The 22,052-nt window shown below is 37.3% G+C and overlaps 1 protein-coding gene across 2 annotated transcripts in view; it reads left to right on the plus strand.

Annotated features, from left to right (window-relative positions):
• Gopc (golgi associated PDZ and coiled-coil motif containing) overlaps positions 1-22,052 on the plus strand; it is a 38,841-nt gene that overhangs the window by 11,774 nt on the left and 5,015 nt on the right. Inside the window, exons 2-8 of one of the 2 annotated variants that reach the window (XM_055599347.1) lie at positions 5,928-6,092; positions 7,731-7,754; positions 11,800-11,975; positions 13,311-13,476; positions 16,299-16,394; positions 17,705-17,869; positions 20,613-20,793. In XM_055599347.1, the coding sequence (XP_055455322.1) occupies positions 5,928-6,092; positions 7,731-7,754; positions 11,800-11,975; positions 13,311-13,476; positions 16,299-16,394; positions 17,705-17,869; positions 20,613-20,793 (973 nt within the window). The remainder of the gene's footprint in view (positions 1-5,927; positions 6,093-7,730; positions 7,755-11,799; positions 11,976-13,310; positions 13,477-16,298; positions 16,395-17,704; positions 17,870-20,612; positions 20,794-22,052) is intronic. The other variant, XM_055599348.1, reaches the window with a different exon arrangement.

The raw sequence follows: 22,052 nt of genomic DNA on the forward strand, positions 1-22,052 counted from the left end.
ATAGATAGATAGATAGATAGATAGATAGATAGATAGATAGATAGATAAAAAACAAATGAAGATGGGAGGGAATGATGGAGGATGGGAGAGGAATTAAAGTAGAGGGGATAGAGAGTGACCTTGATTAAAACCTACTGTGTGCAATGTGCAGAATCCTCAGACACATCTGTATGCACTCAGCTAACATTCACATTCACATACACACACACACACACACACACACACTGTTGAAGCCGAACTGCGGAATATCAAATCTTTTTGAACTGATAAAAGTGGAGACACAAGGAAAACTCATGGTGTACAATTTCTTTTGTAAACATTTTTAATGAAATTTCTCTGAATAAAAGGCTTCATATTTATTTGAGATGGGACAAAAGTGTGGTCTACCACAGTGAGATAAAAGATCCTCAAACTAATTTTTTTAATGCTTAAGCTAGTTTCAAATTGCCTGTGTGTCTTGGGTGAGTCCTGATTTCCATATCCTTAACTGAAAAAAAAAAAAAATCAGTATAATGAATAGAGCTAATGTCCATGCCTGCCATATGGTGGATAGATGCTTGCTTTGTGGGAGTGTGCATATCATTGGTGCACTTATCTATACTGTAGTGACAGAAGCTTGGTTGTTCTCTGGTTGCCTGCTTGGCGAGAACACTTCCACAGTGCTGCCTGGAAATCAGAACTGGATGCCGAATACCACTTCGCTACTGACCACCTGGCTATTTTTAGAAAATATGCTGCTTTGATTTTATTACCTAAACTTTGTCATAATCGTAGTAATCCTAGTCTTTGTGTTCTTGTAGGTCCCTTTCTAGAGTTCTGCCATGTTAAAGGGTAACCATTAAATAATATGTAGAAATTTTAAATCACTACTTAAACTTTATCAGTACTAAATTTTCTTAGGCAGAATGCTTATATTTTAGGCAAGAAAGAGGTTACTAAATATTACAGAATTGAAAGTAAATTTGAAGCAGTCTTATTCCCAAGCTGTAAAACAGGACTTCAGAGTTTGATACTTCCACCTTTTTTTTATTTCATGTGTATGGGTGTTTTGTCTGTTTTATGTCTGTGAACCATGCGTGTGCCTGTGGAGGCCAGAACTATTGGATCCCCCGGAACTGCATCTACAGACAGTTGTGAGTGCTGGACCTTGAGCTGGGTCCTCTAGAAGAGTAACTAGTGCTCTTAACCAGTGAGACATCTCTCCAGCGCCAATATTTATTTTTATGTTGAGTAAAACGTGAAGAAATTTCATTTAATTGAGCCTATATAACACACCACTTTCAAAATTAAGACCTATTCACAGCCCCATTTTTCTTGTCCTTTTTGGATATAATCAGATCTAGTTTGCATTTGAATCTCTTTGTTAATGATACAGATTCTACATGTATTAATACATCATACCATTTTTTTTAATAAAAGAGAAAGCATAGTAAGACAACTAGATTATACATGCCTACATACCCATGTTCTTATTAGCAAGGCCAAAATACTTAGTTCCAACTCCAGCTTACAAGAAATGCAAAGAATAAAAAATACTTTAAATGACATTGTAAAGAAAGAGTCAAACAGAATGAAAGGCAACAATAGGAAAAGAGACAAAACAATGTTGTAGATTAAAATAGCTGAATCTAAACTTTCTGGGTATACTGGGCTTAACACAAGCTCAGAGTACATATATTATGAAAATATTTGTTTTATTTTTGTAATTATTTCAGAGGTCATAGAATCCTATAGGATGTTTTTGTTGTTGTTTCTTTTACTAAGAACTTTCTTGTACATTAAAAGGGTAGTCTTCAAAGTGTGCTGAACATTGTCTAGTGGGATGTGGCTTTAAATATAGGTAAGGGGTTTTGGTGGGTAATTTGTCGAATAAGGTCTGTACACCGACTTTATGGTACTGGTAAGTTTTTTTCTTCCTGGAGTTTTTTCTGTTGAAGATTATCAAAGGTGATAGAAACTGTCACTTAGGTCTGGTGGTAGAGTGCTTGTCTAATAAATACAGGGCCAAGCTTGATCCTCAGTACTGAAAAATCAAAAACAAAACCTGTTACATACTCTTGTAGACAACAATGGAAATGAAATACTGCTCTATTTTATATATTTCATTTTTATTTTATCTAAGGATTCAGTTGTTAGCATTAGCTCTTTAAACATTTAAATCATAATGAAATTTATTTATGATTTAGCATCATGATAAACAGGCTAGATCTGTCCTGTCTGGTACAGTAGTTACTAATGTGGCCCATTGTGTGTACTTGAGAAATGGCTAGTTCTGATTTAGATATGCTGTGCAGATATCTATCTATATAATAGACCTAACAGGTAAAATGTAATATCTCAGTAAGTGTTACACTGATTTTGTTTACTTATGTTGTATTAAATAAACTATACTATGGAAATGTATTTTACCCTCCTTTCATTTGTGGTGTGTTGTGTTGTGGTGTGTGTGTGTGTGTGTGTGTATTTGTACATGTGTTTAAGACAGAGTCTCAGGTAGCCCAGGCTTCCAGGTGATTCTCCTGTAGCTTCCCACCTCTCTTTAGGAGTACTGGGATTATGGGTGCATCCTTCCACCCATAATGTCTTCTGTCTTTTTATTAGTGTTCTGAGGTTGAAATCGGGTATAAGACTTACGCAGTTAGCACTTCTATATAACAGTCATCTGCGTGCTTACTGCGTTTTATACTCTGTAGGATTATGATGGGTCCTCCCACATGAATAACATAATCAAGATACCATATAAATCTCCCAAGTAATTTTAAATTCTGTCAAGTTAGCAATTAACAGACCATCACATATGACAGTATTTTTGTCATGCCACATTTCAACTTGATGTCCTTGCACACTATCTTTTTTCTTTTCTCTGACCATCTCTGACTAGTGATTTTCCAAGTCCCAGTTTCTGACAGTCTCTTCTCCATGGAAGTCTGTGCTGGATTATTAATTTATATCTTTGCTCCTATTCCCAGGGCAAGTATCAGCTTTGTACTTCTTTCTTTTGGAGTTCCTGTGGTAATTACCAACAGTTCTTGTTGGTAATATTACCAACAGTTCTTGTTGGTAATATCATGATTTATACCAAGTTCAGCAGATCTAATGCCTCATTGTCTTCTTCCCTCCTAAATAAACTGTTATCCTAATCTTAACTGTTTGCATCAATGGCTTCACTTTGGGAAGGTTTTTGTCTTGTTATTGTTTTAGACTTTATTTTCAAATGTATTGCACAGTGCTGCAAGTATTTCTAACAGTGTTTCTAACATTACAGAAGAATTTATTTCCCTTTATAAAATTTACAGGGTAGCACCACTTCTGTCAGTTGATCTTCCTTGGAGCTGAGTTAATTTCTCTATGAACTACTTACATTTTTTTTGTATGACAGTGTAGTTCTCTGTCCTCGTAATTTTTAAATTGAAACTTAAAGTTTAAAATTCTTCTGAGTTGAATAGGAAAGAAAGTTATAGATGCTGCCAGGAAGCGCAAACATAGGGACTATGTGCAGTGGTACACAATGGTAAAACAGTGTTATCAGCTGTGTGGAAGTGGAAAGCTTCTAATGGAATGAATAAGCCCTCTTGAGCTTTTCTGTTATAACTGAAAACTTGCAGTTAACTCTGACACTTAGGTTCACTGTGATCTCAGCACTTGGCACTTTGCACTTACAATAATTACTACAAACTACAAAAGAGTAATTTTCTAACAAATAAAAGCCACAGCTTTCTAAAATGAGTTTGGGCTTCTATATGAGGTCATGTAACTAAATGTGAGGGTCCTCCAAAGTTGGAGAACAGTGAAAGGTTTCTGAATGTGCAGCAACCAAAAATTAATTCAAAAACAAACATGTAGTGAATCTAAGGTGTTCTGGCTCACTTGCTGTTGTTGTATCACACACCTCAATAGCAGCCTTGGTTCTGAGTCCACGTGCAGTTTGCACTGTGCGTGCTGTTGCAACACACAGTACTGATGAACATGCCTGAAGCATGTAGGTGCTGGTTATGCATCACAGTGTTCTTACAGCATATGCAGTGTCCTGTCCTTACAGTTATGTATGGCTTTCTTAGGCAAAATGAAGACTTAATATTTTTCTCTTATTCTTCAGCATGTAATGCTGGAATTAGTACATGCCTAGGTTTTATTGTGTTGGGATGTTGGATATCAAAAATTGCAGTTTAACTTTTGTTTCATTTAAAATAAAATGCTGAGCCAAGGGGAAGGTAAAAAGCACTTTCTTTGAGCCTCACAACTTGAGTTTAGATCCCTTGAACCAAGGTAAAGTGTTGGTGTGTGTGTGTAAGGTGTGAGGCTGGGACAGGAGAATTCCCCAGAAGCTCCAGGGAAGATAGCCTGGAGTATGCAATGCAGCAGCAAGCCGGAGGTACTGTACCTCATGGTGGAAGATGAGGACCAACACCCAACGTACCTCCACACACATGTTGCAGTACTAGCACACAGAAATTTCACAAATACAAATAAACAAATGAATAAGTAAATAAATACATACTTTGGAGAGATGGCTTAGTGGTTAAGAGTGCTTGCTGTTCTTTCAAATGACCCAGCTGCCATTTTCATGTCAGATAGCTCACAACCATAGCTCACTCCATCTCTAGGGAATCCAGTTTTTCTGGCTTCATCAGATACCTGCACATGCATTACATGTACACATGTAGACACATGCATAGATAACAATAAATCTTAAAAATGATAGTAATTAATTATTACTCACTAATTTTTTATTGTTAAATGAAGTTTGGCTTGGGACTAGGAAAGACTTTCCAACAACTTCTGAAATGACCCTAAGCATTTTTCTGCATACAGAACTTTAGTCTCTGCATTGGCAGTTAACAAATAAAAATATTGATCAACCCTGAAAAATGCTGAATGTGTTCTACCTTAGGCGTGGCCAACCTTGTGACATGTTGTCATCTATGAAGTTCACAAATGAGAATATGTAATCAAATTCTTAAACAAAACAAAACTGTGCTTTAAGAGTGTTACCATTTTGTGTTGGGCTGCATTCATAGAGCTCCTCAACCACATGTGGCTCATGGGCTACAGGTTAGAAATAACCTCTTGTGTTACATCCTCAGCCAAGAAGTATGTAAAAATAAATAAGCATACCTCGTTATGCAAATTAGAATTGGTAAATCTTATAACTATTGTTTTAAAATAAATTCATGATTTGTTACCAGGAAGTGTTCTTGTATTTATTTTATATACCTGCGTGTCTGGGGATATGTAAAAATCTAGTGAAAAGGGTTGGGGGGGGGGCTAGGAAAGTAGAGGGCAGACATAAGCTCAATTTAAATAAATGCTTGTGTGTAAAGGCCTTTATGTAACAATGCTATGCAAGGTGAATATATATATTATATATATATATAGAAAATAAACAACAACAAAAGATAGATGAGATAGCTCCGACAATAGATTTCCAACGTTTGAGGAATTGCCGAAGCATTCTTGAGGACCAGGATTCAGTCCATAGCTACATGTAAACGGAGCATGGAAGCACATGTCTAATTTAACACCTAGGCAGCGGACACAGAAGGGTCATCCTCAGCTGCATAGCAAGTTGAAGGCAGCTCACACTAGAAACCATTTGAATTAATGAATGTTGCAAGTGGGAAAAGTTTAAGAAGTCCAATGTAGGCCAAAAGTTTCTGGGTTGAAGATAGAACCCCACTAATATTACTCGTGCTAGTACACCACTATAACACACACTGTCTGAAGAAGGTGATCACCCCACACTTTTGTAAAGGCTCTGTTAGAGTAAGCCATGGAAAATGGAAGCATCCTGTGTTACTAGAAGACACTTCTTATAGTACAGTTCTCCTGCCACTTAGGTTTTTCACACTCAGTTTCTTGTCGGTTTAAGTCTTTTTTTATTAATAAAGAAAATTAAGTATCTTTAATGTTTTCTATTGCTTTATAAGGCACAGTTGGTAGATCTGCGATCCGAACTGACAGAGACTCAAGCAGAAAAACTTGTCCTGGAGAAAGAAGTCCATGACCAGCTTTTACAGCTGCACTCCACCCAGCTTCAGCTTCATGCCAAAACTGGTCAAAGTGTTGACTCTGGTACCATTAAGGCAAAATTGGTAAGTAAAACAGGACATTCACTTGTGTTTTGGAGGGTGTAGAGGTGATTTTTAATGGAGTTACAATTATAAAAGGTTGTGTTCATTGTGAGAATTCAGGCAATAGAAAGTTTATAGTCATCATATTCAGCAGTAGCAAGTGTGTTAGTATCAATAGCCACCTGTTAGAATTGAAAATGACCTACTTAAAAACATTTGAATAAATATATGTAAAGGGTATTTATGATATAACATAAACAAGTTTTTGTTCTGCTGTCTGTCAGGGTTAAATCCAGCTGCTGTATCAGAAGTCTGGAGTAGTATTGAGATTGTTCTAAATAGTTTTATTGTTTTGTTTTTTTCTGCAGCTAATCCTGAGGCAGGCATCCAGAACTGATGCAGCCGCTCTGTATATACTAGGGGTTAAAGTTATGTTTTGTTGTGTTCTGCCATTTTTAGCAGATGAGTTCCAGCTTTGGGATTTCCTCATGACTGTGTCTAGACAGGAACAAGTTAAAATCTAAAAGTTCTTCTTAACTATGTTAACCTTCATAAAGAATCTTCATTAGGGGCTGGAGAGATGGCTCAGTGGTTAAGAACACTGTCTGCTCTTCCAAAGGACCAGAGTTCAATTCTCAGCATCCACATGGCAGCTCACAATTGTCTGTACCCCCAGTTCCAAGGGATCTGACACCTTCACACTAATGCACATAAAATAAAATTTAACAAAAAGAATGTATCCTTAGTAATTTTTGTCAGCACCTCATTCACTTAGCCCTAGCTGTGTGTTAGTCCATGCATCTTGGTAAAATCAGAGTGCTGCTAATACAAAGAAAGGGACAGTACAGATAAGTGCCACCAAGTTTCTTAGCTCTCAGTAGAATGTAAGTATTTCTTCTACTTATATTGTATCATATGTATGAACATTGTATCATTTCTATATATTGTTTGGCTGTGAGTTCCCTCTAATTAGCCACAACTATCTTAGTCAAAACAGGCTATTTAAGTAGAAAACAAAATTTTAAGGCTTGTTTCAAGCCAAGTGTGTATTCTGTGTGCCAGATATTTGGCTAAATTTGTGAAGTCAGCAGTAGGAAAGATAAATCTTGGGCCATGACCCAATGCTGTTGTGTGTTGAGTATAAAACATGTTTAAGTTTTCCTTAGTTGCTATTAGCTTTGTTTGAATGTTTTTATGTGCTGATAACTTTGGAATCTGCATCAGCATTTATGTTCTCCTGAAGTTCTCATAAACTGGAGGGCTATGGCTCTATGTTAACAGTGTTTGGTTTGGTTTTGTTTTTTTTGTTTTGTTTATTTTTAACTGACTTAAAAGTCAGATCAGAGGTTCTTATTTGAGCTATGGAATAGTAACATTGAGACACATTTTATATTTTGATTATAAAAGCATTCTTCATCTTTTAATAGGTGCTAGAGAGAAAGAAATAATTGGGTCAGTTGTATTGACTAATTTTAATTTTTAAAAAATTTAGACTGATATTATAACTTTTGTTTGTAGATTTCATGATATATCTGTGCTAATGAGCTTACCCAACTGATATTTGAGATGTGGAAATTTTGTCTGTAATGATAATACCACTAGATAAATTTCTTTGTTTGATGGTTTTCTAATTATAAAACTTTTTTCTTGTATCTGAAGTCTTTCCCCTCTGTGGAGGATCTGGTAAGTCTGTTGTTTCTCTTGCTTTCATGTGTCCTGTTGAACTGTTCTGGTGTTTTATGTATTACCCGTTGTCACACTGTATTTGGAAACAATGTTAATGCTGTTTTTCAGTGTTCAGACACCAGAAAAGAGGGTGCCCATTGTGCTTTTCTCACTGCATGTAGCTGAAGATTTAATCTTTCATTTTTGACTTACAGACATTGTTTGCAGAGCCCATCAATTTTTGACAAATTTTGGGCCTTGTAACTTGCTCACGCTTCCACTTTTGCAAAAATACCCACATGAGAGTATTGAAGACATATTTAAAAGGCCTGGGTTTTACCCCCTGGAGTTTCTATTTGAAATTGTTCTCAGTAAGAGAATGTGCATGCTGATTCCTTCATCCATTGCATGTGTTAGGATTGTGTAGTCATTAAAGTACTGGGCTTTAAGTGTTTTTTGTTTTTGTTTTTTTAGATTTATTTATTTATATAGTGTTATGCCTGCTTGTATCCCTGCAGGCCAGAAGAGGGCACCAGATCTCATTATAGATAATTTTGAGCAACCATGTGGTTGCTGGGAATTGAACTCAGGATCTTTGGAAGAATAGCCAGTACTAGCTCTTAACCTCTGAGCCATCTCTCCAGCCCTGCTTTTTATTAGAAGTTATTTTAAACAAAAACAGTATGTAAATTCACATTGTCTTTCGTAGTGTCAGGCTAATAAGATTCCAGTTGACTTAGGGCTTTACTGCTTCTAAAAATACATTTTTTACAAGTCTAAAATTTGAAACAAACTTCTTGCTTATTATCTAATACAAAAAGGTTAACAGAAAACAAACTTACAGATTATCTTTAAATCTTAAAGTAATTCTTTTCAGTTGCCTTGATCATATTCTTGTTTACATATATATATATTTTTTAATGGCACTGTCCTAGAACTCATAGAGATCTGCCTGCCTTTGTCCCCAGGTGCTAGGATTAAAGGTGTGTGCATCATTGTGGCTGGCTTGCCTCATGTCTTAGTTGCAAGTTTCAGGCACTGTCAAATTCCTTAAGAGTTTGAATTGTTAAAGTGGTAGCCTCATAAGCATCTGAGATTTCATAAGCACTGTATAGCTAGCTCATTAAAGCAGCTGAAAGGAGGTAAACTTTGTAGTAATGTTTCTATAATCTATGCACCAAAGAAATCTTGGTCTTGAGGCTGGGAATGAAGCTTGATTAGTATAGTGTTGCTAGTGTAGATAGAGCCCAGGGTAAATTCCCAGCACCACATAAAACCAGGCCTGGTGGTACATGAAACCTGGGCTACATAATGAAACTATTTCAGAAAAGAAAGAAAGAGGAGAAGTTCCCAAGTAAGGGGAACAGGGACTGACTGTCTCTGACACGAACTCAGTGGCTGGCTCTTTGATCTCCCTACCCCTGAGGAAGGAGCAGCCTTGCTAGACCACAGAGGAGGACATTGCAGCCAGGCCTGAAGATACCTGATAAGCTAGGATCAGATGGAAGGGGAGGAGGATCTCCCCTAGCAATGGACTTAGAGAGGGGCAGGGAGTAGATGAGTGAGGGAAGATGGGATTGGGAGAGAATGAGAGAGGGGCCCACAGCTGGGATACAAAATAAATAAACTGTAATTAATATAAAAAAAATAAAAATTTAATAAAAAAAAGAAAGAGGAGGAGAGAGGAGGAAAGGAGATTATAATTCCAAAGTTTTTTTAAAAGAGACTCTAGATTATTAGTTTTCCATATCTCTTACTAATAATTTCTAGAAATTGTGAGTGTGCATGTATTTGTGGTTTATAAAAGCTGGGGGGGGGGGCTGCTTATCTTCCTACAGCTCATCAGTTATATAATAAATATTCTTATAAGTGAGACAGGATTCCCCAGTTCTGGGCAGTTAATGCCAGTTCCCCATGCCAGGCAAGCTCTCTACCATTAAACTACACTCCCAGCCTTATTATGTTACAGGTATTTCCACTCAGAGAAAGTGCTGCATATCCAGTATTGAGAGTTTTCATTGGTTTACCTCCTACATGTGTTTTTACACATATGCACTTAAAATGCATGTATATTAAGATTATGTAATGCCTTGTATTTGAACATACCATCTTTATTGGTGGTCAAAATAGAACAAAGCATCAATTAAATTAGTAACAAAATATATTTCACAAATTGTCAAAAGTTTGCTTATATTTGTTTTGTGTTCTCTTCCCAACCCCCTTCTTTCTCAAGACAACCCTTACTATGTATCACTGCTGTCCTGAAACTTGCTGTTTAGACCAAGCTGGCCTCAGACTTAAGTGATTTCTCATGCCTCTGCCTTCAGAGTGCTGGGATTACAGGAGTGAACCATCCATGCCCAACTGTTTTTTGTTTGCTTGCTTAGGACAAGGTCTCTGGTAAGCTGGGCTAGCCTCAAACTTCTATATAGCTGAGGCTGCCTTTGGACTCCTGATTGTCCTGCCTCAGCCTCCCAGTGGCTGGGTACATAGCTAGTGTCTATCTTCTTCATCTCTAGAATAAAAGGAGAAATGACTAATTAGTCAGCGCCTATACATAGAATAATACCATTTGCCATTTCCTCAACAGAAACAGTTTTTCCTTGTGCTAAGGAAAGTATTCATATGGGGACATGATGGTGGAGTGATTAGTGTCCTCTATATCTTATGAACAAATATAACCATTGTTTTCTTAGGCTCTGTGGGTTCCTGTAAGTCAGTAAGTCAACTAGAGTAGCCTAATCAGGATAAATGCTAGTGTGAAATGTTTGGGTGGTTTTGATTCAGAACTGATACCTATGGGGCCTCTATTCAACTCTCAGAAGAAGTGAGCCTGCCCACACTTAGTGTGCATATGATCTGGAATTTGCCTTTATTTGGGCAAAACTTTGTACCTTCCATTTTGCCCTCTGCTCTGACTTGAAGCTGCCCATTTTATATGTGGATCCCTAAACCCATGGTCTGTGAGCATAAGCACACTGTATAAACTCAGGAAAAACTGAACATTAATTCTTGCATATGAACTTTCAGCAAAAATGTAATGGTGACAATCTTGGGATTGTGTTCTCCAATACCTGTAGATTCACATAGAATGCTCGGGTTTGGGAGCTGAAAATATTCAGATGACTATTCTACTTCACAGGCAGTAAAGGGAGGTTTTTCTTCCTAGAAAAATCAAAATGTGCTCTAACATAGTAACTACAGGCTCTCCACTCATGGCTGTACTGTGTTTTCTTACAGCTTAGAATGGGACAGTGAGATGGTCTAGTGGGGTAAGCTGTAGCGCTCTGTATAACCAAGGTGACTGGGTACTTAGGGTCCTCCTACTTCAGCCTTCTGAGTGCAGTCTTAGCAGTTATGAGCTGCCATGTGTGGCTTGTCATTCAATATGAGTCTGCTTTCTTCAAGTCATTTTTAGAAAGTAAGCAGTCTCAGTGTGCTGTTTAAAGAAGATTGCTCTTGCTTCTCTTAATGTCAGGAAACATCAAGGCATGCAGTTGTACAAAGGAAGGTCCAAGACATTTTTTCCTAATTTTAAAAGAAGGAAATCCAGCCAGGCATTGTTTTATATATCTGTAATCCCAGCATGTGAGAGATGGATGCAGGATTGCAGATTCAGGGCTAGCCTGAGTTACATAGTACTTTCCAGGCCAGGCTGAGATATCTGCCAAGAGTTTATCTCAAAAACAAAGAATTATCATCTTAAGACATGGCTCCGCCATTACGAGCACTTGCTCTCGACGACCCCATCACCCTGCTCACTATCAACTGTAACTGCAGTTCCAAGGGATCTGATCCCTTCTCTTGCTTCCATGCCCACACACATTTGGTACACACTCATATACAGGCACGCACACACAAACACAAACACACACAGGCACACACACTAAATATAAAAACAAAACAAAGAACTAGATTGAGGCTTCGTACTCCAATTCAGTTTCCCATGTTTTCACTGTTTGTATTATATGCTGAGCTTGTGTGTGTTCTTAAGGAGCATAGTCTCCTGGCTGTAGACTCATAAAGACATTTTCATAAAATTATGTTCTTAAAATTACAATAGGAAAGAGAGCTTGAAGCAAATAAAACAGAAAAGGTAAAAGAAGCTCGACTTGAAGCTGAAGTGAAGCTGCTGAGGAAGGAGAATGAGGCCCTTCGCAGGCACATAGCTGTTCTCCAGGCTGAAGTTTATGGGGCGAGGTTGGCTGCCAAGTACTTGGATAAGGAGCTGGCGGGCAGGTGTGTAAAAATGGCTCCGCTTGTGTTCTTAGGTGGCAAGCAATTGACTTATCTAAGTGAAACGTTTTCATCCTCAGTTATTTTTATACAGAATAATAGGTTAACAGTTTTGAATTAGGGGCTGGAGAGATGGCTCAGTGGTTAAGAGCACTGTCTGCTCTTCCAAAGGACCTGGGTTCAATTCCCAGTACCCACATGGCAGCTCTCAACTGTCTGTACCGCCAGTTCCAAGGGATCATCACCTTCACACTAATGCACATAAAAAAAATTAAATTATTTTTAAAAATAGTGTTGAATTAATATCAGCAGCATTGCTTATTACAGATTTATCTGTCCACACTAAGTAAGTGTAGTTGACTCACACAGATGAATAACTTACAGTGAACTGGCTGAGGCCTGCTCAGCAGTGAAGAACCCCACAGTCCTTCACAACAGATCTTTCTGGCCCCTCGGTTACATCTTAGAACAAAAGTAATTTTATTGTAAAAGTTAGTCCTGCTGGCTTTAATTGTGTTAGGTGAGTTAGTCACAAACTTTGGTGACATACTTGTATCAAGTCATTTTATATACACTTTAATATTTTATTAAGAACTGAGATGAAGCAAACATTTTAAAATTATTTTTTAGATTTTTAAGTTTTATATGTGTGTTTTGCCTGCATGTTGTACATACACCGTGTGTATGCCTTATTCAGATGTCAGAAGAGGGGATCTGATCCCCTAAAACAAGAGTTACAATCCTTGTGAGTCACCTTGTGGGTGCTGGGAACGGAACCTGGGTCTTCCTCAAAAGCTTCAAGAGCCATCTCTCTATCTCTGAAGCTAATAATTTTTATCATTTTGAAGTACAAATTTTTTAATGATTTTTCACTTAAATAATCACTTTGTAAAAATAATTGATCATTAAAAGAAATGTTTTAGTATGGTCAGTGTCATCTAACTGCTTCTATTTAATAGTGCACTGAATTCAATTATGCAAGAAATAAAACATGTTGCCATTAATCTCAAAACTCAATTGTTTTTTTAGATAAACTTATTTTAAAAATATATTTATATTTAAATTATATTTAAACAATAAACTTATATTTAAATTAAGTATATAATTAAAGGAATTCTCATTTATTTCTTTAAAAAAAAATTTTTTTAGCTGATTTTTCCCTTAAAGATCTCTGTCCCTTTCAGCTTTTCTATACAAATCTGAGAGACACTGGGAAGGACCTAGGTATTAGTTTTATTGACTGAAATGTATGCAGCGGCTACTTAAATTAGTAATTCTTCTGAATTATCTTAAACATAATAAGTTTAATATAAACTACTCTCTTTTCCTTATGCAAAGGGTCCAACAGATACAATTACTGGGACGAGATATGAAGGGACCTGCTCATGATAAGCTCTGGAACCAGTTAGAAGCTGAAATACATTTGCATCGCCACAAAACTGTCATCAGAGCCTGCAGAGGACGCAATGACTTGAAGCGACCCATGCAAGCACCCCCAGGCCATGTATGTTCCTGCTTGCCACTCAGCCTCTTCTTGGTTTGACATAAATCTACTCTTTTCTTTCTTTCCTTTTACTAGTATTTGAAACCTTTACTTAAAGAATGAAAAGGGGGGTTGGCTTATCTAAAGTAATTACAGGTTCAGTAATTAAAAGGTTCAGTTATTCAAAAGAATTTTGTTCATTTCTCAGACTTTTATGTATTAAGAGTGATGTTTCTTCAGACAGTTAGCCCTGTCTTAGCAAACATATTGCTTGCACTTCGGATCATACTTCAGTTTTTTTTCCTGTATAATGATTGGGCATGTTTAATTGTTAAAAACTTACCTGTGTTAAGGTGTATTTGGGAAAAGTTTTCAAGGAAATTTTTGGCACGTACATCCAAATATAGAACCTGAAGTAACATTTACAGGTATTTGGTCTTAAATTAGAATGTAATTTGAGGTCTGTATGCAGTTTTCTGTTCCATAGCCACCATTGTACAAGAGCTTTGGTAAATCCTTATTAAGTTGTACTTGACAACACTGACCTTAACTGTAACAGTTTAGTATGTAAAGCAGAGTTTTCCCCAGTGGTTCACATATTTTAATGCCAGTTGAACATGACCTTTATGTTAGTTACTGTTCTGTTGCTGTGCTAAAGCACTATGTCCAAAGTATCTTATTAAAAGGAAGCATTTAATTGGGGCTTGCTTACAGTTTCAGAGAGTTTGTCCATGAATACCATGATGGGAAGCATGATGGCAGGTAGGCAGGCAGGCAAGCATAGCACTCGAGAAGTAGCTAAGAGCTTACATCCTGATCTGTAGACAGCAAGGAGAGAGAGAGAGAGAGAGAGAGAGAGACAAGGCACACCTCTTAATCCTTTCTTTATAGTCTACCAATTGGAAACCAAGCATTCAAATATGTGTGCCAGTCTCATTCAAACGACCGCAGCTTTAAAGAGCAAAATAATCTGTGGCCTCCACAAAAGTTTTTATAAAGAGAATTAATAGCACATAATGAAGATCAGGGTCACAGTGTATAGGTACGCCATTTTCTTCTAGGGCCCAATGCTCTTAGTTCACTCCGAGGTCCAGTACGTCTAAGAAACAGGCTATATGAAGGGACACAGTGGTTGGTGTGGCAGTATATCAGCATGATAAAGCATACTCAAAAAGCTTTGTGAGGGGGGATACAAAATGAATAAAGTGTAATTAATAAAAAATAAAAAAAAAAAGCTTTGTGACATCAGCCTACTAGTTAGCTAGAATCCAGAAGACCAGAGTTATTTTACATTAAATATAGCCATCTTAAGTTACTTACTCTGATAGTTATGAACCTTTTAAGTAAAATAGTGCATGGGTTCTAGGTTCTCCATGCATGGTCCTTGGTGAGAGCATCAGTCTCAGAAAATAGTGAACATACTAGTGTGGTAATGTGTCCAGCTACCTCAGTCAGAAAGACAGCAGTGATCCAAGGAGGAAATGAGAAAAGCCTGGGAAGTAACACTGGAAAGGAAGGGTAGCCTTAAGAAAATTAGATTGAGGTGCTTGACTGAGCTAGTTCTTCTCAACTACTAGCTAAGGAAGTGAGTGAAGAGGAAGAGTCTGAGATTTGCTTTGGTTTTTACTGATTAAAGAAGTACAAGAAAATGAAGGTCAATGGGGGAGGAGGTGACATCAGGTCTAGACAAGCAGTGTTTGAGATGCTGGTGTGACATCTTAAGAAATCCATCCAGTTTAGTACATGAATGGAACTCAGGAAAGAAGTCTTGAGTTGGAGAAATACTAGGGAAGCTAAATTCATTTGGTATAATTGAAATCATGGAAGTCAGTAGCCAAGGGACGCATGTGTGAACTAAACTCAAATAGGAGGCCAGGAGGGAAACTTGGTATGGAAGAAGAGAGGGTACAAAGACATTTGGGACAGTCATATTTAAATCAACTGGGAAAGTAGTGTAAGAGAAGCAGGAACAGAGTGGGTTTCAGAGTGGGTACCCCTGCCAACTTTCTGCAGGGTTCTCATAAGATAGTGATTAAAAATTGTCCATTGGATTCTGCAGAATTCTTACAAGTGACCATAAAGAAAATTTCAGGCTAGGGACAAAGTCTTAATCACAGTGATCAACGTAATGTTAGATGCAAGGAAGTAGGTATGTGTCAAGGGTAAAAGATAGTGAGTAAAAAAGACAGGGAAGGATTGACAGGATATTGGGTTGGGCTCTTTTTGTTTGCTTTAGGTTTGGGGGTTTGGTTTGTCAAAGATTGGAAGATACTTAGAACTTAGTAGAAGATACTTAGAGTTTTGTAGAGAGAAAAAGATCAAAGATAGCAGAAAGAGCTGAGTGGGTCAGTGCAAAGGGTTTGCTTAACATGCAAAATCAATCTTAGGTTTGAACTGAAAAAAAGGCAAAGGAGGTCAAAAAACAATTAATGGAATCAACTACTTTATTTAATAGGTAGGTTCTAGAACACTGGAGAATAAAAAGTAATTAATGTTCAAGCTGAAAAAATTCTTAATTCTAAAAATCACTTAACGTTTATATGAATTCATTAAGATATTTTCTAGTGAAGATACATCATTACTACTTTATTATTTGAAGATACTTATTTATTGATTGGTTCCTGGTAATTTTATAATGTCTTATAATCAATATTTTACAAAAGGTGAAAAAAGTTATAAATTTTACCATATTTATTGAAAAGCATTTTCATCTCTTTTAATTGTTACCCTATATATCTACGCCAAGAGATTAAAAATGATTCTAAAAGCAAGTTATGTAACATGAGTTCTACTTGGTTTGTTGTTTAAATAATACTTTCTCTTCTTTTTTCCCCTGCGATAAGGATCAAGACTCTTTGAAGAAAAGCCAGGGAGTTGGTCCAATTAGAAAAGTTCTCCTTCTTAAGGAAGATCATGAAGGCCTTGGCATTTCAATTACAGTAAGAAGTAGTGCTTCCAGTTTCTTTATGGCAATTGTCTGGTAGAACCAGGTTTCTTTGTTGGACATCATCTGGGGGAACAAAGTGTTCTGGATATAACTCAAAACAACTGAATTTTTCAAAACTTTTAAAAATTTTTTTTAATTTTTCAAAAATGCATATTTAGGCAGCAATACTTTTGCACATGTATAACTTTTTTGTGTATAAAAAAGCTTCCTGTAATTTAGATGTTCCTTCAGTAAGTGTAGTTTAACATTTTCAGTACAACTGGAAGCCGGTATGAATAGGATACAAAGACATACATGCAGGCAAAACCCTATAAACATAATGTAAATTTTTAAGTAGAAATAACCTATACAAGCTATATAAAGTGGCAGCTACCAGTTATTGTATTTTTAATTCAACATTACGTATTTCTGAAGTTGAGAGTTGTGTTGCAATCTTAAAATTATCTTGGTTAAAGCCAGTTGTGGAGGCACATCCGTTTAATTCCAGCTTGGGAAGCATGGCCAGGTAGATATCTGTGAGTTGAAGGCCACTTTTGTACATATTGAGTTCCAGGACAGCCAGAGTTATATAGAGAGACCCTGTCTCAAAAAGAGTTTCTTGGTTATACATAAAATAATTGGTCTTATCATACATGTTTTAATCACTGTTCTAGTTCTGTGAAGAGACACCATGACCAAGGCAACTCTTAAAAAAGAAGAAAACATTGAATTGGGGCTTGCTTACAGTTTCAGAGGTTTAATCCCATTATTATGGTGGGGAGCATGGTGGTATGCATGGCACTAAATTAGTGGAGAGCAAGAGAGATACACTGGGCCTGGCATGGGCTTTTGAAAACTCAAAGCTCACCTCTAGTAACACACTTACTCTGACAAGGTCACACCTCCAGGGCCTTCTAAGGGTCTCTGATAGTTCCATTAAGCATTTAAATATATGAGCATATAGGTGCCACTGTTATTCAAACCATCACAATACATAATAATTTAGATTTGACAAAAGTTCTATGGAAGTGTCCGCAGGATGGCACAAAGTACTGTGGAACACTAATATATAATCTGTTTTTAATGCTAAAGAAATGAGGCTATCGTAGTTGTTTGGGGTGTTTTAATTTTGGGGTCTGTAATAATTTCAGAAACATTGTATTCAGAGGTATATGCTACTTTGGTACTTTTACTTCAATGTGCCTTTGGCAGCAAGTAAAATTTCACCCATGTTTTTAGAGACTCTGCTTATTGAAACGAGTTTTAAAGAAAATGCCTTGTGTCTAAGATGATCTGCTAACTTACCTCCTTTGATATTGCCAGGGTGGGAAGGAGCATGGTGTTCCCATTCTCATCTCTGAGATCCATCCAGGACAGCCTGCGGATAGATGTGGAGGGCTGCATGTGGGGGATGCTATTCTGGCAGTGAATGGAGTTAACCTAAGGGATACAAAGCATAAAGAAGCTGTAACCATACTTTCCCAGCAGGTGAATTCTCTTTATGTGATTAAAACTGGTATAGAACTTGTTTCTCTTCTTTGAAGGTTACAGATGTCATTTGATGATATTTGCTAAAAAGTTATGTTTACTTCTTTACATAGCTACTTAGCTGTGAACAAACTACATAAATCCTCTGTGCACAGCCTTCTCATTGCATGGTGGAGATGGAGCTGTAAGGTGGATGCTCAGAATAGGATAGGTACTTAAGAACAGCATCATGAATGATAGATGCATCATAGCAGTATAGGGCATCAGAGAAAAGACGGATAGGAATAGAATTCCCCTAGCCCATTTGTCTTATTTAAAGTAATTAAGCTGGGCAGGAAAGATGGGTCAGAGGCTAACAGCACTTGCTACTCTTGGAGACAACCCAGGTTCAATTCCCAGCACCACGTAATAGTTAATAATCATCTGTAATTCCCATTCCAGAAACGATTCTATGTCCTCTTCTGTCTTCCATGGGCACAGATACTCATGCAGGCAAAACACACACATATTATAAAGTAATAATAATAATAAATATTAAAGTAATTAAACTGAAATTCTTAGAGAATAAAAGATTGCTGAGTTGCATAGCAAATCAATTTGAGTAAGAATCCATATTTAGAGTCATATTTGTTATCTCATGTACGTAAAACCACTGTTTTCCCCTGAGGTAGGGTTAAGGGAATTAGAACAGTGTTGGTGAAGCATGGAGATGTTTGGGGGTCATCAACGTAGTATACTAGTGTAGAACAATTGTAGTTGATTGTGAATGTGTAGATCATTAGCTTGGCTTTGCATGATGCAGGAAACACCTGCATGTCAATTAAAAATAGCTTCAGTAAAGGGAGGACCTATAGATAATGGCTATTTTAGAAAGGTCTTCTATGTCAAGCCTGAAATTTGTGTTAGTATGGATTTCCAGCCTTCTGATAATGTGACACAGCATTGTCACCTACAAAGCTTACTCTTTGGAATCACATAATGGAGTTAAAAAAAAATGGCAAAAACAGTCTTGCAGTGTTTTAAGTCAGCTTACATTTTGTGTTCGGTCACAGTGATAGGCATCCTGCACACATGCATGTGGGCCATGAGCTGGATGTGCTTTTGAGCTTCATTGAAAACCACTACATCACCTGTCTACCTTGACATGAGGTTTTTATTTTTAATTATTTGGGTGCTCTGCAAGAGCAGCAAGATCTTTTAACCAGCCCAGCTGATTTATTTTCAATAAGAAAATTAGGGTACAGGAATTCTGAGGATTGTTTCAATTATATGTTATGACTAAAATCATTTTGCTTCCAGCTGTCTTGTCTCTAAAACTCTGTATTGCTATGATACTTCTGTCATTTAATTATCTCATAAGAAAGATCTAAGAATGCCACTGTCGTCTCTTAGAGTTCTCTTGGCTCAGTTTGACCACATGTCGGTTGCATGAGAACTGAATGAATAACAGCTGTGGTAAAGGAGCTGCAGGTAGGCAGTTGTGAATGTTAAAGAAACACAGGGCCTACAGCACATTTTTCGGCGGGAGCCAACAGGAAAGTAGGGCACCAAAGATACTAACTTAGTGGGTAGCAGTCAAAACCAGCAGACTTTCTTTGGAGAGAAGACAAGTGGTAATTTTCAGAGTTACACACACAAGACCAGGATGTGGTGATTGTAGTCTCAGTAAATGACAGAGCTTAGAAACTTTTTTTTTTTTTTACTTAAAATGATTTAGAATTTTGTGTTTGAGCGTAAAGCGGTTATTAAAGAAAAACAGTAAAAATACTACGTCTAGCCTAGCATAGTAAAACGAGTAAGGACTTGAGAGCCAAATTGCTGTCTCTTTGTTTGCTCATGCTCTGAGGGAAGCTACATGTTCTCTTCAGTACTCACCAATGCTTCTGTTTTTGAGAAGAGCCTAGAATGGGATGCTCTGGAGGGATCAATAGAAGCTATAATTTTATGTGATAAATGTAGTAATTACTGTTATTACTAAATAAATACCTTTATTAACTGTTGTCTCAGTAAAAAGTGTTTTAAAATAAAGGTTTAAGCCTTACTAAGAATCTGGGTATAGTAACTCACACCTGTAATACCAGTTTGGGAAGGTTGAGGCAAGAGGATTGCTTCAAGTTTGAAGCTAGTGTGGGCGAGGTGAAGGTTATCTTAGGCCACAGAATAGGGTCCTATCTCAAGAGGAAAGGACATAGTGGATAACAATAAGCCATAGCAATTTCTTGAACTAGCAAAGTTTGTTTAATATCAGTTTAAATAGATTTGCAAAATTGCTGGTAAAGTTCAAGATGACTTTAAACTGAACACTTATCCCAAGATTCTGTTAAATTTAACTATCCTTTTTATTTTAAAGTACTGTGGTCAGGCCAGGGATAATGGCACACACCTGTAATCCCTTCTCCTAAGAGGTGGAGGCAGGATGATCAGATGTTGAAGTTCATCCTCAGCTGTGTGCCGATTCAGGGCCAGCCTGGCCTCCTTGAGACCTTGTCTCAAGTGAATGTGTGCTTTGAGCAGTAGAAAGAACTGTAATATCAGAAGAACTCCCTTGTAAAGCAGATCCATGCAGTGGTCTGGCCATCATTGCCTCCTGCACCTGCACTTCCTGAAAGTCTAGAATTTCATGCCTGACTGAAAGGGAGTGCTACGTGCAACTTCCTCCTCTCCCTACCTGTTCCAAAGACTGAGAAATCGGAGTTGATGATAATCACAGTGACTTGACTTTCAGTGTTCATCCCTGTTTTAGAGAGGAGAGATTGAATTTGAAGTAGTCTACGTGGCTCCTGAAGTGGATTCTGATGATGAAAATGTGGAGTATGAAGATGAGAGTGGACACCGCTACCGTTTGTATCTTGATGAGTTAGAAGGAGGTGGTAATCCTGGCGCTAGTTGCAAAGACAGTGGTGGTGAAATAAAAGTGTTACAAGGTAAAAAAAAAAATCATTCTAAATTTTATTATGGATGTGTTGATTATTCATAACAATTTTTTCTTTTGGTTTTTCGAGGCACGGTTTCTCTGTTTAGTCCTGGCTGTCCTGGAACTCAATCTGAAGACCAGGCTAGCCTGGAACTCAGAGATCTGTTATCCTCTGTCTTCCAAGTTCTGGGACTAAAGGCATGCGCCACCAACCCCCACCCCGCACTCCAGTTTATTTTTTGTTTATTTGTTTGTTTGTTTTTTTGAGTCAGAGTTTCTCTGTCACTCTCCCAGATTATTAATAATGTTTTAAATGTAAAAGCATCAGTGTTCTGCATTAACACAGTTAAGATGCAGAACAAAAGGAATAGTCTGTCTTGCAGTTTTATTATGTTCCACTATGCTTACACATTTTCTAGTTGATATTGGCTAAGATGCTTGAAAAATAAAGAAGATTCCAATTTTCTAGACTTTGAAACAAAACCCAACATCCCTTTCGAGTACGCACCTCTTAAGGTCATCTGTCTCAGTGTAGATTCTGCTCTCATAACACAAGGAGTTAGAGCTTAGGAACTGTGGACTGGTGGTTAAACTGATGCCTGTGATTATTGCCCAGGTCAGGATATAAGATCCTCAAGACTTTCAGTCTGGTACTTACAAAAGAAGTATGCTAGCACTTTCCATGGGTAGAGCATTGGTTTCCAATTATCATAGATAAATGTCTGGAAGTCCCTGGGACCTTTTGAAAGGCACACGGAGTGGGGGAGCATTTTCTAATAATATCAGGATAAAACATGTTTGTTTTGTTTTTTTAAGATAAAATTTATCTAAATTTTTTAGATAGAATTTATCTTTAGATAAAATTGACATTTAGGGATAAATCTACAAAAACTTTTTTAAAAAATTAAATGTTATTTCTTGCATATTGCTTGTTTTAGTTTGATTTTTGAGACAGGCTCCCACTGAGTATCCTGGGCTGGCTTTGAATGTGCAGTCCCCTGCCTTGGTCTCCAAGTGCTCATGTCACAGGCATGCAGCACAAGCAAGCCCAGCCCACTTGTTTATCCTTATTCTTTTTTAATGTTCTTTGACTAAGTCCCAGTGCCAGTTGTTTGTGTACAGTGCTTCTTAATATTCTATTTGAAGATGTACAAGTTCTCATATGTCACTGACCAAGCATAGTGAACAGAGCACATACATGTCACTGACCCAGCATATTGAACAGAGTGCATACATGTCACTGCCCAAACAGCACATATATGCCACTGA

The sequence above is a fragment of the Psammomys obesus genome, unplaced genomic scaffold (genome assembly GCF_907164565.1).
Source record: "Psammomys obesus unplaced genomic scaffold, mPsaObe1.curated_primary_1811, whole genome shotgun sequence".
In the NCBI taxonomy this organism is placed as follows: Eukaryota; Metazoa; Chordata; class Mammalia; order Rodentia; family Muridae; genus Psammomys; species Psammomys obesus.